The sequence below is a fragment of the Salvelinus namaycush genome, chromosome 21 (assembly GCF_016432855.1).
Source record: "Salvelinus namaycush isolate Seneca chromosome 21, SaNama_1.0, whole genome shotgun sequence".
In the NCBI taxonomy this organism is placed as follows: Eukaryota; Metazoa; Chordata; class Actinopteri; order Salmoniformes; family Salmonidae; genus Salvelinus; species Salvelinus namaycush.
Genome location: NC_052327.1, coordinates 8,304,921 through 8,320,428, shown reverse-complemented (window position 1 = coordinate 8,320,428; position 15,508 = coordinate 8,304,921). Strand labels below are relative to the sequence as shown.

Genomic DNA, 15,508 nt, shown 5'->3' with positions numbered 1-15,508 from the left:
GATTACATCTTCAAACTAAGGGCAACCATAGCATCATGACAAAGCTACCACCCTGCATACCACTGCTGGCTTGCTTCTGAAGCTAAGCAGGGTTGGTCCTGGTCAGTCCCTGGATGGGAGACCAGATGCTGCTGGAAATGGTGTTGGAGGGCCAGTAGGAGGCACTCTTTCCTCTGGTCTAAAAAATATATCCCCAATATGATTGGGGACACTGTCCTGTGTAGGGTGCCGTCTTTCGGATGGGACGTTAAACGGGTGTCCTGACTCTCTGAGGTCATTAAAGAGCCCATGGCACTTATCGTAAGAGTAGGGGTGTTAACCCCGGTGTCCTGGCTAAATTCCCAATCTGGCACTCAAACCATCACGGTCACCTAATAATGCCCAGTTTACAATTGTCTCATTCATCTCCCTCCTCTCCCCTGTAACTATTCCTCAGGTCGTTGCTGTAAATGAGAACGTGTTCTCAGTCTACTTACCTGGTAAAATAACGAATAAATGTTTAAAAAAAGAGGGAGAAGCGTTTATCCATGAATACGAGTAAGAGAGTCTAGCTACATTTTCAGATATTATACGTTTCTAATTTTGTCAAAGTTGTTTTCTTTGCAATTTAAAGCATACTGTTAGCTTTTGTGTATGGTCTGTGTAGTAATATTATTTGTATCTCTGAGCCATATGCATTGCTAGTTATAGCCTAATTTTAGCTAGCTAACATTGAACCTAGTTGGTAAGCTTTAGCTACCTGCAGATTCATGCAGGGTAGTAACGTTATGAGTTGGGATTATGGTTCATTATTTAGCTAGCTAGCTACATGTCTAAACAAAAGACTCCACTATGCAAGTAACCATTTCACTGTACCATTTATACCTTCTGTATCCTGTGCATGTGACAAATAAACTTTGATATAGTGTGAGTTTACGAGAGCCAGTAATGTGAAGAATAACATGATTTGCACCAAAGTCAAATTAGGATATAACGTTAGGTCAACGAGACTGTCCAAGTTATTTTTATATATATATATATATATATATAGTACATTTGTGTTTAAACAGATGGGTTTATTGGTGTTAAAATACACCAGTTATGCTATTTTGGACCACCAGGCTGCTGATGTCATGCAGCCTGTCGTTTTTGTGTTTATACTTTTTCATAACAACAATGACAAGTTTGATGTCGGATAACAATAGAATGTTCATGATGTCACTGAGACAACTGTCTACAGACCTAAAACCAGACTCCAGCAGAAACCAGCCTTTAGTCTTGAAATCCTTGGTTGTTTAGTACACTATCGTACTCTCTGTTTAGCACCTGGCCTCACATGTGAGGCCTTAAAGAGACGGGTGGAGTTAAGGATGAAGAGAGTGTGAACGATGCTGAATGGATGTAGACAAAGAAGGGCTCTCCAGTAGGTGTACCAAAACATTCAGGGGGCGTTTTCTCAAAAGTGGGTTTATTAACTTCCAAAGCAGAATTACTTTCCTCAACTGTAGTGTATGTTATACAATTTTCTAGTTCTGAATCTATACTTTTATCCAATGTAAAAAAATAAAAAAAACACAATTTCAAATGCTGCTACTTAAGACTGAATCGAGCTGGTCGGTCACAAATATTCTAATATAACTTAATTTTATTTAGAAAGATAAGCTTGAATTGGGCATGGTCAAATTGACTCAACAACTAGAAACATGTATCTAAGTTAAACTTATTGAACCAAGATCAATACTTCTTTCTGTATAAAACAAATTGCTGGCAAACTCATTGATCCTGCTTTGTAGTATACCCCTTAGCAGTTTGATTTGACGCTTTTTCTTTCTTCTGCACAATAAACTGATTGCTTTCTTTTAGCGACGCAAAATACAATACATCACTCACCTTTGAGCTTATATCCTGGAACTTGTTTAGGTCGCTTCCCTTTTTCCACATTTTGTTACATTTTAGAATAAGGCTGTAATGTATCAAAAAAAATCCACATCAACCTACACACAATACCCTATAATGACGAAGTTATATATTTTTTTCATTATATATTTTTTGGTGTGCAAATGTATTGAAAGTAAAGAACAGAAATACCTTCTTTACATAACTATTCAGACCCTTTTGCTATGAGACTCGAACTTGAGCTCCGATACATTCTGCTTCCATTGATCATCCTTTGTTTCTACAACTTGATTGTAGTCCACCTGTGGTAAATTCAATTGATTGGACATGATTTGGAACGGCACACCTGTCTATATAAGGTCCCACAGTTGACACTGCATGTCAGACCAAAAACCAAGCCATGAGGTCAAAGGAATTGTCCGTAGAGCTCAGAGACAGGATTGTGTCGAGGAACAGATCTGGGGAAGGGTACCAAAACATTTCTGCAGCATTGAAGGTCCCCAAGAACACAGTGGCCCCCATCATTCTTAAATGGAAAAGTTTGGAACCGGTATATACCAGTCTTGTGTGTGACTGCTATATACCGAGTCTCTAGGTGTTCCTGATCAAAGGGAAACCTAGAGAGACTCTTTGGGACGAACAGTCTGTTGCGAGGGACTACTGTGGACCTAACCTCAACAACCTCATAGGGCTAACGCATAGAACACCGTGGAGGCAAAGACACAACTTTTTCTCCGTTTCCCCAACAAACTCCGTAAGTAGTCATGAGGCGTAGAGTAACAGTGGTGATGAAGATTAGGGGGGGGGGGGTGGCATCTCCTAGCAAAGAGGTTATGTTGGGAATAATGAGTTGTCCCTTAGCTCAACCTGCTCATTCAATCTCTCCTGGAACCTGGAATGAGCTGGTTGTGGGTTTGAGACCTTAATCTTGTTACCCACACCAGCCCAGGGAAGAGGAGAGGTGGAGGTGAGAGAGAAGGCCAAGCTAACTATGTAACAGCATGTTTATGTGGAGTGGAGATAGAGTAGCTTGGATTGACATTGTTGAGAAATCTTTATTCGTGAATGGGTGGAATACATAATATGCAATGTGTTTGAGTGTATTTGTAAATGGGTGGAATACATTTTGTTAAAACTCTTTTTCTCATGTTACAGCCATTGGTTGGACTGGCTTTATTGATTGTAAGATATACGGTACAAGTCAAAAGTTTGGACACACCTACTCATTCAGGGGTTTTTCTTTATTTTTACTATTTTCTACATTGTAGAATAATAGTGAAGACATAAAAACTATGAAATAATCATGTAGTAACCAAAAAAGTGTTAAATAAATGTAGATATTTTATATTTGAGATTCTTCAAATAACCACCTGTTGCTTTGATGACAGCTTTGCACACTCTTGGCATTCTCTCAACCAGATTCACCTGGAATGCTTTTCCAACAGTCTTGACGGAGTTCCCACATGCTGAGCACTTGTTGGCTGCTTTTCCTTCACTCTGCGGTCATCCCAAACCATCTCATTTGGGTTGAGGTTGGATGATAGTGGAGTCCAGGTCATCTGATGCAGCACTCCATCACTCTCCTTCTTGGTCAAATAGCACTTACACAGCCTGGAGGTGTGTTGGGTCATTGTCCTGTTGAAAAACAAATGATAGTCCCAATAAGCGCAAACCAGATGGGATGGCGTATCGCTGCTGAATGCTGTGGTAGCCATGCTGGTTAAGTGTGCCTTGAATTCTAAATAATAAATTACAGACCGTGTCACCAGCAAAGCACCCTGTGGTGGTTAATTTCTTTATCAAATGAGGACAGACAAACATATAACACAATTCAGAGTTAAACTTCAACTAAATCTTTGTTCACTTAAGGGAGCAGGTCAATAAAACACACACACAAAGTTAATTGATTGAGTGCTCTGCGATAATGATGGCTGGTTGACGAATCACCCTCAGATGATTAGTTGAGAGCCCCGAGACAAAGAATATAACACCTTTTTATAGCAAAGTACATCCTCCTGAATGTTCATGACAAACAACAGATGTATTGAATGGTTCACAAGGTTAAGATTTGTATGAAAGATACTAACTTATAAGGCAACTCCTACAGATCAAATAGATTAGGATCAGTTTCAGGATCAGAGTTCACCCTCTCCATTCACCAGGGCATGCTGAGAATAGTGTCAACATCTTTAGTACACAACAACAATCAAAACAATCAATCCATAATATATGAATTGCTTCACTCATATAGTTAACATACTAAACCCAAATCAATCTGTCAGTTTTTTTTAAAATCATTCAGTTTCCATATCATAATCAAAACCCAATTAATTATCCAACCAAAGGGCCTCCCGGGTGGCGCAGTGGTCTAGGGCACTGCATCGCAGTGCTAACTGCGCCACCAGAGTCTCTGGGTTTGCGCCCAGGCTCTGTCGCAGCCGGCCGCGACCGGGAGGTCCGTGGGGCGACGCACAATTGGCATAGCGTCGTCCGGGTTAGGGAGGGTTTGGCCGGTAGGGATATCCTTGTCTCATCGCGCTCCAGCGACTCCTGTGGCGGGCCGGGCGCAGTGCGCGCTAACCAAGGGGGCCAGGTACATGGTGTTTCCTCCGACACATTGGTGCGGCTGGCTTCCGGGTTGGAGGCGCGCTGTGTTAAGAAGCAGTGCGGCTTGGTTGGGTTGTGCTTCGGAGGACGCATGGCTTTCGACCTTCGTCTCTCCCGAGCCCGTACGGGAGTTGTAGCGATGAGACAAGATAGTAATTACTAGCGATTGGATACCACGAAAATTGGGGAGAAAATGGGAGAAAATTTAATTTACATTGGTCACTCAAAACTCAAAACCCTCAATTTAACACATATCTACCAAGAGAGTTTTCATCTGTATTTTTCATAGCTGTTTACATACCACCACAGACAGGCTGGCACTAAGATAGCATTGAATGAGCTGTATTCCGCTATAAACAAACAAGAAAATGCTCACCCAGAGGCGGCGCTACTAGTGGCCGGGGACTTTATTGCAGGGAAACTTAAATCCGTTTTACCAAATTTCTATCAGCATGTTAAATGTGCAACCAGAGGAGAAAAAAAACTTTGGACCACCTTTACTCCACACACAGAGACGCGTACAAAGCTCTCCCTCGCCCTCCATTTGGCAAATCTGACCATAATTCTATCCTCCTGATTCCTACTGACAAGCAAAATTTGAAGCAGGAAGCACCAGTGACTAGCGCAATAAAAAAGTGATCAGATGATGCAGATGCTAAACTACAGGACTGTTTTGCTAGCACAGACTGGAATATGTTCCGGGATTCCTCCGATGGCATTGATGAATACACCACATCAGTCACTGGCTTCATCAATAAGTGCATCAGTGACCGTACGTACATACCCCAACCAGAAGCCATGGATTACAGGCAACATCCGCACTGAGCTAAAGGCGAGAGCTGCCGCTTTCAAGGAGCGGGACTCTAAACCGGAAGCTTATAAGAAATCCCGCTATGCCCTCAGACGAACCATCAAACAGGCAAAGCATCAATACAGGACTAAGATCGAATCGTTACTACACCGGCTCTGACGCTCGTCGGATGTAGCAGGGCTTGCATTCCATTACAGACTACAAAGGGAAGCACAGCCAAGAGCTGCCCAGTAACATGAGCCTACCAGACGAGCTAAACTACTTTAATGCTTGCTTCGAGGCAAATAACACTGAAACATGTATGAGAGCACCAGCTGTTCCAAAAGACTGTGTGATCACGCTCTCCACAGCCGATGCGAGTAAGACCTTTAAACAGGTCAACATTCACAAGGCCGCAGGGCCAGACGGATTACCAGGACATGTACTGCGAGCATGCGCTGACCAACTGGCAAGTGTCTTCACTGACATTTTCAACCTCTCCCTGTCCGAGTCTGTAATACCAACATGTTTTAAGCAGACCACCATAGTGCCTGTGCCCAAAAACACTAAGGTAACCTGCCTAAATGACTACCGACCCGTAACACTCACATCTGTAGCCATGAAGTGCTTTGAAAGGCTGGTCATGGCTCACATCAACACCATTATCCCAGAAACCCTAGACCCACTCCAGTTTGCATACTGCCCCAACAGATCCACAGATGATGCAATCTCTATTGCACTCCACACTGCTTTTTCCCACCTGGACAAATGGAACACCTTATGTGAGAATACCATTCATTGACTATAGCTCAGCATTCATCACCACAGTGCCCTCAAAGCTCATCAATATGCAAAGGACCCTGGGACTAAACACCTTCCTCTGCAACTGGATCCTGGACTTCCTGAGGGGCCGCCCCCCAGGTGGTAAGGGTAGGTAATAACCCATCCGCCACGCTGATCCTCAACACAGGGGCCTCTCAGGGGTGCGTGCTCAGTCCCCTCCTGTACTCCCTGTTCACTCATGACTGCACGACCAGGTGTAACGGATGTGAAATGGCTAGCTAGTTAGCGGGTACGCGCTAATAGCATTTCAATCAGTTACGTCACTTGCTCTGAAACCTAGAAGTAGTAGTTCCCCTTGCTCTGCAAGGGCCGCGGCCTTTGTGGAGCGATGGGTAACGATGCTTCGTGGGCGACCGTTGTTGATGTGTGCAGAGGGTCCCTGGTTCGCGCCCGGGTCGGGGGCGAGGGGACACCATAAAGTTATACTGTTACATTCACGACTCCAACACCATCTTTAAGTTTGCTGACGACACAACAGTGGTAGGCCTGATCACCGACAACAACAAGACAGCCTATAGGGAGGAGGTCAGAGACCTGGCCGGGTGGTGCCAGAATAACAACCTATCCCTCAATGTAACCAAGACTAAGGAGATGATTGTGGACTACAGGAAAAGGAGGACCGAGCACACCCCCATTCTCATCGACGGGGCTATAGTGGAGCAGGTTGAGAGCTTCAAGTTCCTTGGTGTCCACATCACCAACAAACTAGAATGGTCCAAACACACCAAGACAGTCGTAAAGAGGGCACGACAAAGCCTATTCCCCCTCAGGAAACTAAAAAGAATTGGCATGGGTCCTCAGATCCTCAAAAGGTTCTACAGTTGTACCATCAAGAGCATCCTGACTGGCTGCATCACTGCCCGGTACGGCAATTGCTCGGCCTCCGACCGCAAGGCACTACAGAGGGTAGTGCGTACGGCCCAATACATCACTGGAGCTAAGCTGCCTGCCATCCAGGACCTCTACACCAGGCAGTGTCAGAAGAAGGCCCTAAAAATTGTCAAAGACCCCACCCACCCCAGTCATAGACTGTTCTCTCTACTACCGCATGGCAAGCAGTAATGGAGTGCCAAGTCTAGGACCAAAAGGCTTCTCAACAGCTTTTACCCCCAAGCCATAAGACTCCTGAACAGGTAATCAAATGGCTACCTGGACTATTTGCATTGTGTGTGTCCCCCCCCCCCCCCCCCCAACCTCTATTTTACGCTGCTGCTACTCTCTGTTTATCATATATGCATAGTCACTTTAACCATATGTACATGTACATAGGACCTCAATTAGCCCGACTAACCGGTGCCCCCTAACATTGGCTCCCTGGACTATCTGCATTGTCTCCCGCCACCCACCACCCCCTCTTTTACGCTACTGCTACTCTCTGTTTATCATATATGCATAGTCACTTTAACCATATGTACATGTACATAGTACCTCAATTAGCCTGACTAACTGGTGCCTGTACATAGCCTCGCTACTGTTATTATTCACTGTCTTTCTATTTTTTTTATTTTTTTATTTCCTTATCTATTGTTCACGTAATAACTTTTTTTTCCTTAAAAAGTGAACTGTTGGTTAGGGCCTGTAAGTAGGACCTGTAAGTAAGCATTTCACTAAAGTCTACACCTGTTGTATTCAGCGCACGTGTCAAATAAACTTTGATTATACAGGTGCAACTCATATTTTATGTGCTAATCATACTTTACATTCGTGTATATTTAAGTGACTATTTTACTTTCATACACTGGCCTCAATTTGCCAGTCTGTTATTGACATTGAAAACAACGATTTTTCACCTTTCTGAAAGGATTTCGACATCGAGCAAGATTAAGTGGGGAAAAAAGAATAACAAACAGAGTAGTTTATGATTCATGCCTAGTTAAATAAAGATTTATAAAAATATATAGATATATATAATAATAATAAATTAGGCAGCTCTGCAGCTATTTCCGTTCAGGCAGATCATAGGGCAGCCGCACTTGAGGGGTCCTTCTTGCTGGAGGTGACATTCAGTTGCAGCAAATAGCCGATTGCGTATTTTTCACGACTCTGAAGCAAACCATCATGGCACAGGCAGTCCAGAAATTTGTGGCCAAAGTACCTACTTTGATCGGAGGTAAATTAAATGATTGTATATAGACATAAGCTTAACGTCGACGCTATTAAAACCAGCGTGTTATTGTATTCAAGTTGACAGTCACACTGGCATGGCATCGGTGGCTATGCTAGTAGTTAGTTAGCTATGTCACAGTTTAGCGCATCTAGCCGGCTGCAGCTAGCTAACTACTGAGTGTACAAAACAATAACACCTTCCTAATATTTAGTTGTAGCCCTCAAAACAGACTCAATTCGTCGGGGCATGGACTCTTCAAGGTCTCGAAAGTGTTCTACAGGGATGTTGGCCCATGTTGACGCCAATGCTTCCCACAGTAGGCTGACATTTGTAACGCTTTTTTTTTTTTTTATAAAGTAAGACCTTATGTTCCAGCTTTACTTATGAAGTAATCGCGAAATCTCTGGCCTTATTTTAGTGCTTCTTTCACCCCTGCCAGCTCCTATTAGTTGTATCGAACACCGCTGCACCAAACCGCCTTCAGAACGGTTCTATTCCCAGCCCATTGGTTTGCGTCACCATGCCAGCTTCGCATTGTTTGCAATGAGTTGATCCCTCTTTAACCTTGCAGGTTTACCTCAGGTAACTTTCTTATTAACAAGGTTACTGCTATTTTGTTCGCTTAGAGTACACGTTGTGGTGACACACGATGCTAAGGACGCATCAAACGTTAAACATTTTCTGGTCATGGTTAACCATATTTCTTTCAGAAAAAGGTGTAAAACCTAAGAAAAACGAAGGTCCCTGTCATCTTTTTCAAGATGTGGCCAACCAGTGCTCCCGCACATTGGCTAACCGGGCTATCTGCATTGTGTCCCACCGCCAACCCCTCTTTTTCGCTACTGCTACTTTCTGTTCACCATATCTACATGTACATACTACCTCATTCAGCCTGACTAACCGGTGTCTGTATGTAGCGTCGCTACTGTATATAGCCTGTCTTTTTACTGTTTTATTTCTTTACTTACCTATTGTTCACCTAACACATTTTTTGCACTATTGGTTAGAGCCTGTAAGTAAGTATTTCACTGTACTACACCTGTTGTATTCCGCGCACGTGACAAAAACTTTGATTTAATTTTAAACAACCAAAATACATTTTTAACTATTAATCTTTGACGATTTGTTGTTTTTAAATGGCTGCTGGGGAATTTGATATGCGTCAATCTTCCTTCGTAGGCATCGAATTGAGCGAATTGAGTTGCTAGCTCATTGATTTGTAGATCTGACACAGTTGCTACCTCAGATTAAGAGCCTAGCAAGTGTCGCGAATTATGTTTGTAGTACCCACAAGGCCACAGGGAGGCACAAGAGAGCTATAAACCCATACTGTTTTTTGCCTTAACCCTAACAGTCAATCACATTTATTTATAAAGCCTGATTTACATCAGCAGATGTCATAAAGTGATATACAGAAACTCTAACCCTACGTATAACCTATTTTAGCCTTAACCCTAACCCCTAATTCTAAGGTAGGGTAGCCTAGAACTTTTAGAAACAAATTTAGTAGTAATATTATGATAGTAAATACCATTATAGTACTAAATAGCTTTTAGATTATTTTGTTCATCAAAACCTGTCTAAGCATTTAGCTATTTTGTTATTAGTTATTTTATATTTATTATTGCAAGGCAGAACACTTGATAAACAAGCCACATTTGTTTTATTTTTCAAATGTGGTATGAACTGGGTGACCTAGTAACCTCTGTGAAAGTCTAGCAATTGGTGTGGGGCAGGTTTGACTGATCTAAGGAATTAATAGGAAAAATACACAATTTATTAGCTGCCTCACCGATGTCTTTACATAAATTTATAACTTTTAATTGCTCAATATTTCCAGTAGATGGCAGCATAAGATCCCGAAGCATCCGTTATAGGCTATACCAGCAATATGATTGACATAAAATAGCATGCAACCAAAGACTATATGTCCCATGATTTTCTAAAATGGTCACTCATTACTTTACAGTTAGCTATATATCTCGTATTAAGGCTGTGTTGCTTTTGGGAGAGCAAAAAAATTGTGACGATAGCAGGTACTAAACCCCGGCCAAATAATCACTAGTCAGATGCGCTAACCTCAACCCTAGTAGAATTGCATTATAAAAAGACCTTGTTAACGTATCATATTGGGAGTAAACTACTTCGGGAATAGAGAGGACGAGTGCATCTTCCAGCCCGCCAATAAATTACATTATGCAACCCTCGCGGTTAGCAAATTTACCTCAACATGCCCCTCGCTTGCGTGAGAAGGCAGAGCGGGTCGATGCTGGTTGATGAATTTGACAATGAATGTACTAGGAAAATAAGTTTTTGTCAACCAGAGGTGACTGAATTAATGTTCAGCCTTATTGATCATCGTTATAGTAATGAAGTATAAACATGAGCATAAAAACAGGTATTAATAGACATGAAGCATCATTTATATTACGTCACAGTAATCTGTTAAACACTTTTCCAGTTCTTCCTCTTGCGTTAGCAGTGTCGAAAGGACAGAAAAAAGCAGGAATTTTCATGTGAGGGGATTGGTGTATCCAGGGAGGAAGCTAAATATTATTCCGAAATGTAATTTGTGGTCTTATGCTGCCACCTATTGGAATTATTTAGTAACTGCAGTAGTACTGAATAAAGTGTATATCCTTGTGGTGTTAATGTTTTGTACACTCAGTGTAGTTAGCTAATGGTAGACAAACGAACAAGCCAAGTCACCATCAATCTCGAATAAAAACTTGTTTCCAACTAAGTGTTGGCTAGCTAGTTAGCTAGATGTGGTAACTAATTATAGTAGATAGGTAGCCAAGTTACCTAGCTAACTAACACTAACTAGCTAAATGTCAATCTCAGGTAGGTGTTCTGACAAGCTCTTTGAGTCACCTAGCTGGTCACCTGTAAACTATATCTAACGTTAGCTAATGTTTCTTATCTTGCTTGACCCAGCAGCGTGCAGCAGAGGACACATTTCATGACATGGTGTGTTCATCTTGTTTTTTTCAGCCGCTGCCACCTACTCCAAGCCCCGGCTAGCGACCTTCTGGCACTACGCTAAAGTCGAGCTCGTGCCCCCTTCCCCTGCCGAGATTCCCCAGGCCATTGCGGGAATCAAGAACATCCTCACCGGTCTCAACAGTGGACGCCTTGGACAGACGACAGTGAAGGTGAGAACTGAGAAGATTGCTTGAGTGGGTATCAATGCAATACTGTACAAGTAGCTAGCAAGTTCTTTCTTTTGCCCATTGGCTCTCTGAATGTGGGTGTTGTGATCAATGTTCCAGCGTGCATTTGCTGTGGACACTGAGGTTGTACTGTGGCTATTTGATCATAATGTAGGCCTACCATCAAAAACGATGGATAAAATGCATCCCATAACATTTTAACATGGAAATAGCTGTTCTATCATTCAGCTTACAGTAGAATCCAATCCATGTAGGCCTACATTCCATGAGACTTTTGAGAAGAAAAAAAAGAACATGCAGGGCTTGACACAAACCTGTTTATCCACTTGTTCTTCAGATAAGGGGATGACTGAAAATGTTGTTTGATGTAAGACACCACTTTACAAAATAAAATGCATTATTATTCTCATACCATTATTACAGAGAATCAGACAAATTATGCTACCCTCTGCCTATTGGCTAATTAACTTATTCAAGCCTGTCTCAAAATACATCACTGCCCCTTTAAGACAAAAAAAAAGCTCCTTACCTGACTCGCTTTTCAAATATGTCTAGAAATGTACACGTTTTGTGCCGACTACGAATGATCTATAGCTGGGCTAATAACTCACTAACTAGCAAAGGATATGAACAAATGTGCACATGTGGCTACATGCAGCTCTCGCTTTGATCTCAAAACAAGCGCATCTACTTACGACCGCTAATGCTGTAAACACTGTCCAGTTCAATGTAAATGTAAATGGTCTATTTGCATATAGGCCTACTGCAGCACTGATTGGTTATGGTGCACTGGTCTGTGTAGAGTACGGTCTGAGTAGTGCTTGTCAATGCAATAGAATCCTACTGCAATGCATTCTGCCTACAACAAAATCTGTTGCATAGTTTGTTTTGGTATGTTGCATTGAAAGTGGCTAATATTGCGTGTCACAATTGCCACAGTAAAGGGAAACGTCGATCGTGTTAACAGGGAACTCCATAACAGTGGTCACAAACTTTACTGAGTCAAAATACAAGCCGAGATCTACCGCTGATGGCTTGTAAGAATATGCAACATTAACCAATTAAAAACAGTACTCTAGCAATGAGGTGTGTGCAGTAAGCTATAGGCCCAGTATATTACCACTTCATATTGGCTTTGCTTGAATTGCCCTGCCAATGCACTGTTCGGGACATTTTCTTTTGAAGTAGGAGGTAGGCTATATGATCACACTGGTAATGGATCTGTTGTATTACTTGTGAAACAGCTGAGTGAGCCTACATTTCAATAATTCGCTTTTTATTTTACTGGAATGATGGAGTCTACATCTGTAGTCAGCTTTAGTGGAGGCAGAGAGCAGCAGACTGAGGTTCCGCCTCTCATCCCTCCGCTCTCCCTTTCCTCCGCTGACACTGACCAAAAAGGGACACAGTCTTCCATTATTTCCTCATGTACAAAATCACGTTACGCCTATGAACAGAGGAAGTGAAATATTCCTCGATATTAAAAAAAGACCCAGGCCACAAATAACCCAAGCCTATAGATAATTTCCCACTCATTCATTACTGTTGTAGCGCTGAGTGGAAATGAAAGGAACATGCATTTTATGGTTTATAAAAGGGTTGAATACAAAGTGTTGACAGTCGACCGACTAGGAATGCCTTGGAGATTGACCAGGTTTGCTATCGACTGGTTTGTGACCACTGCTCTAGAAAATGTTGTCAAGTTCAATCTCCTGCTTCTCTCTGTGGGCTGATATTTCTGAGCGGCAGCTCGTGGTAGTCTTGGGGCTGCTGCTTGCACAAGCGCACAGCTTAGTGGGAACATTGGTTGTGCCTTATCTCAACTCTTACAAGTAGTCCCTTCATTATCAAAATAAGTAGCTGCAATCCACTAGAGACATTAGGCCTACATCCTAACCAATTGGGAAATATGGAATTGTCTGTCATGTTGGTTTTTAGATGTGACTCAATGGTATTTGTTTGGGATTAATGTCAATATGCTTTTGTTACAGGATGCGTTCAGAAATGGATTGGTCTGCACTGAAGTGTTGATGTGGTTCTACATTGGAGAGTGCATCGGGAAAGGAGGCATTGTTGGATACGCCGTTTAAACCTTGATCTGTCGCTGTTGTACACTCTTAACTCCCACCTTAATAAATGTCCATTGCTTAAAGAACTGTTGCACTGTAACTTGATCATTTACCTAGCTTTTAGACACTTCAGGACTTATTGAAGTTGCCAACTTTATTCGGAGACTTTTTAGTGTAAAGTGTTTAATAGTAGACATTTTAAAACATTTTTTTATATACACACACACACACAACACAATCAGTGAAGGCTGCTGAGGGGAGGACTGCTGATAATAATGCCCGGAACAGAGTAAATGGAATGGCATCAAACACATGGAAACTATTTGTATTTAATACCATTCCACTCATCCCGTTCCAGCTATTACCATGAGCCCATCCTCCCCAATTAAGGTGCCACCAACCTCCTGTGAACAAAACATCCAAGTGCAGTTGAAGGTTGACAAAGATTCAATTTCTGGTTAAACTTTACGTGTGCCACCTCAAATCTAGAAAGCGGTGGAATTATGCTATGTAAAATGAGAGGTCGCTGATTGGTTAAAGTTGGAATAAATGTCAGTGGCGGTCTGTCCTTTTAAGATGAGGGAGGATGATTTTTTTTGTCTCATGAGCATGGCCTTATTTCTGTTACAGCATATTGGATGACTCATTCATATTCCATTCATCCAGTTCAATGGAACAGTGATAGGTTTAGGCTACTACATGATACTGAAAGTTTACAACGTAGGTGCACACAGATCCAGAGAAAATGTTGATCTAGGGCGTAATCATTAGTCCAGCAGTTGAAAACGAGAGTTTCTATTGGACAAATCCAGGTATGTTTATCCCCGCTTCGTTTGCTTCTGTTTTAATAAACATTTTACAACAGAATCGGCAGAATGAATACACCCCTGATCACACGTAAAGAGTTTACTTTCATAGCAGCCACATTGTATTCCTTCTCACATCTATGCGCTCTCCTCTCATATTTTCCCTTTGCTTGTGTACTTCAATTCACAACACATCAGCTGTATGTGAGCAGGTGAAAAAACCTTTCCAAACCATTTCAAAACTGCTACACAGCCTACATCATTGTCACCATATTAGCTAAAGTAACGTCATAGTCAACATAGCTAATATAACTAACGCCTTAGTAAACCTGCTACAATCATGCAGTAACATTAGTGTGCAGTTTAGCAGTTCCACCGGTGGCAATAAATTAGTAAAACCGAAAGCTTACCTTGAATTGGAAGGGTTCCAGTGTTGTTGGATAGTCAAAGCCAGCTAGCTAACATAACATCCCTCTGTTTGAGCTCTGTGTTTGAGTAGGCAAAAAATGTGTTCAAAACTGTTCAACTATTGTATTTAAGTCAACTACTCACCACATTTTATGCAGTGCTAGCTAGCTGTAGCTTATGCTTTCTGTACTAGATTCATACTCAGATCCGTTGATTGGGTGGACAGCATGTCAGTCAGAGCTCTGATAGGTTGGAGGATGTCCTCTGGAAGTTGTTATAATTACTGTGTAAATCTTGGGAGGTGAGAACCATGAGCCTCCTAAGTTTGGTATGGAAGTTAATGTACCAAGAGGAGGACGGAAGCTAGTTGTCCTCCAGCTAGACCATGGCGCTACCCTAAAGAGTGCTTTTGAGGCTATTGTAAACCTTCATTGCAAAACATTGTTTTAATCAATTCTTTGGTGACGTGAATATATTTAATATAGTTAATCTAAAAAGGCAAACTGTTTTACTATTTTTCTGAAATTCACTGAGGATGGTCCACCCCTTCCTCCTCTGAGGAGCCTCCACTGTATAACATGCACAGAAATGTCTGAGGTGCGCTGTGGTCACAAAGGGGTTGCAGATCCTTTGACGACAGAGTGTAAACCCAAACATCGGCGATGATCGATGAAGAACCTTGGGTTTCGGACAATATTAACTCATGATAGACATCTCCTCTCGCTCCCAGTCCTCTGACAGTGTTTGCACGATGTTGACCAAGTACCTGCGGAACCCCTGGTGCATTAGGATCCTCCTCCAGGTTAGTGCATCAGCGGTAACCTGTTCAA

The 15,508-nt window shown here is 42.1% G+C and overlaps 1 protein-coding gene across 1 annotated transcript; it reads left to right on the top strand.

Annotated features, from left to right (window-relative positions):
• Positions 1-8,090: 8,090 nt before the first annotated feature.
• LOC120066604 (ATP synthase subunit g, mitochondrial-like) lies at positions 8,091-13,550 on the top strand. Its single transcript, XM_039018027.1, has 3 exons — positions 8,091-8,225; positions 11,217-11,377; positions 13,387-13,550. The coding sequence occupies exons 1-3, from the start codon at positions 8,174-8,176 to the stop codon at positions 13,483-13,485; spliced, it is 312 nt and encodes a 103-aa protein (XP_038873955.1). The 5' UTR covers positions 8,091-8,173; the 3' UTR covers positions 13,486-13,550.
• Positions 13,551-15,508: the final 1,958 nt, after the last annotated feature.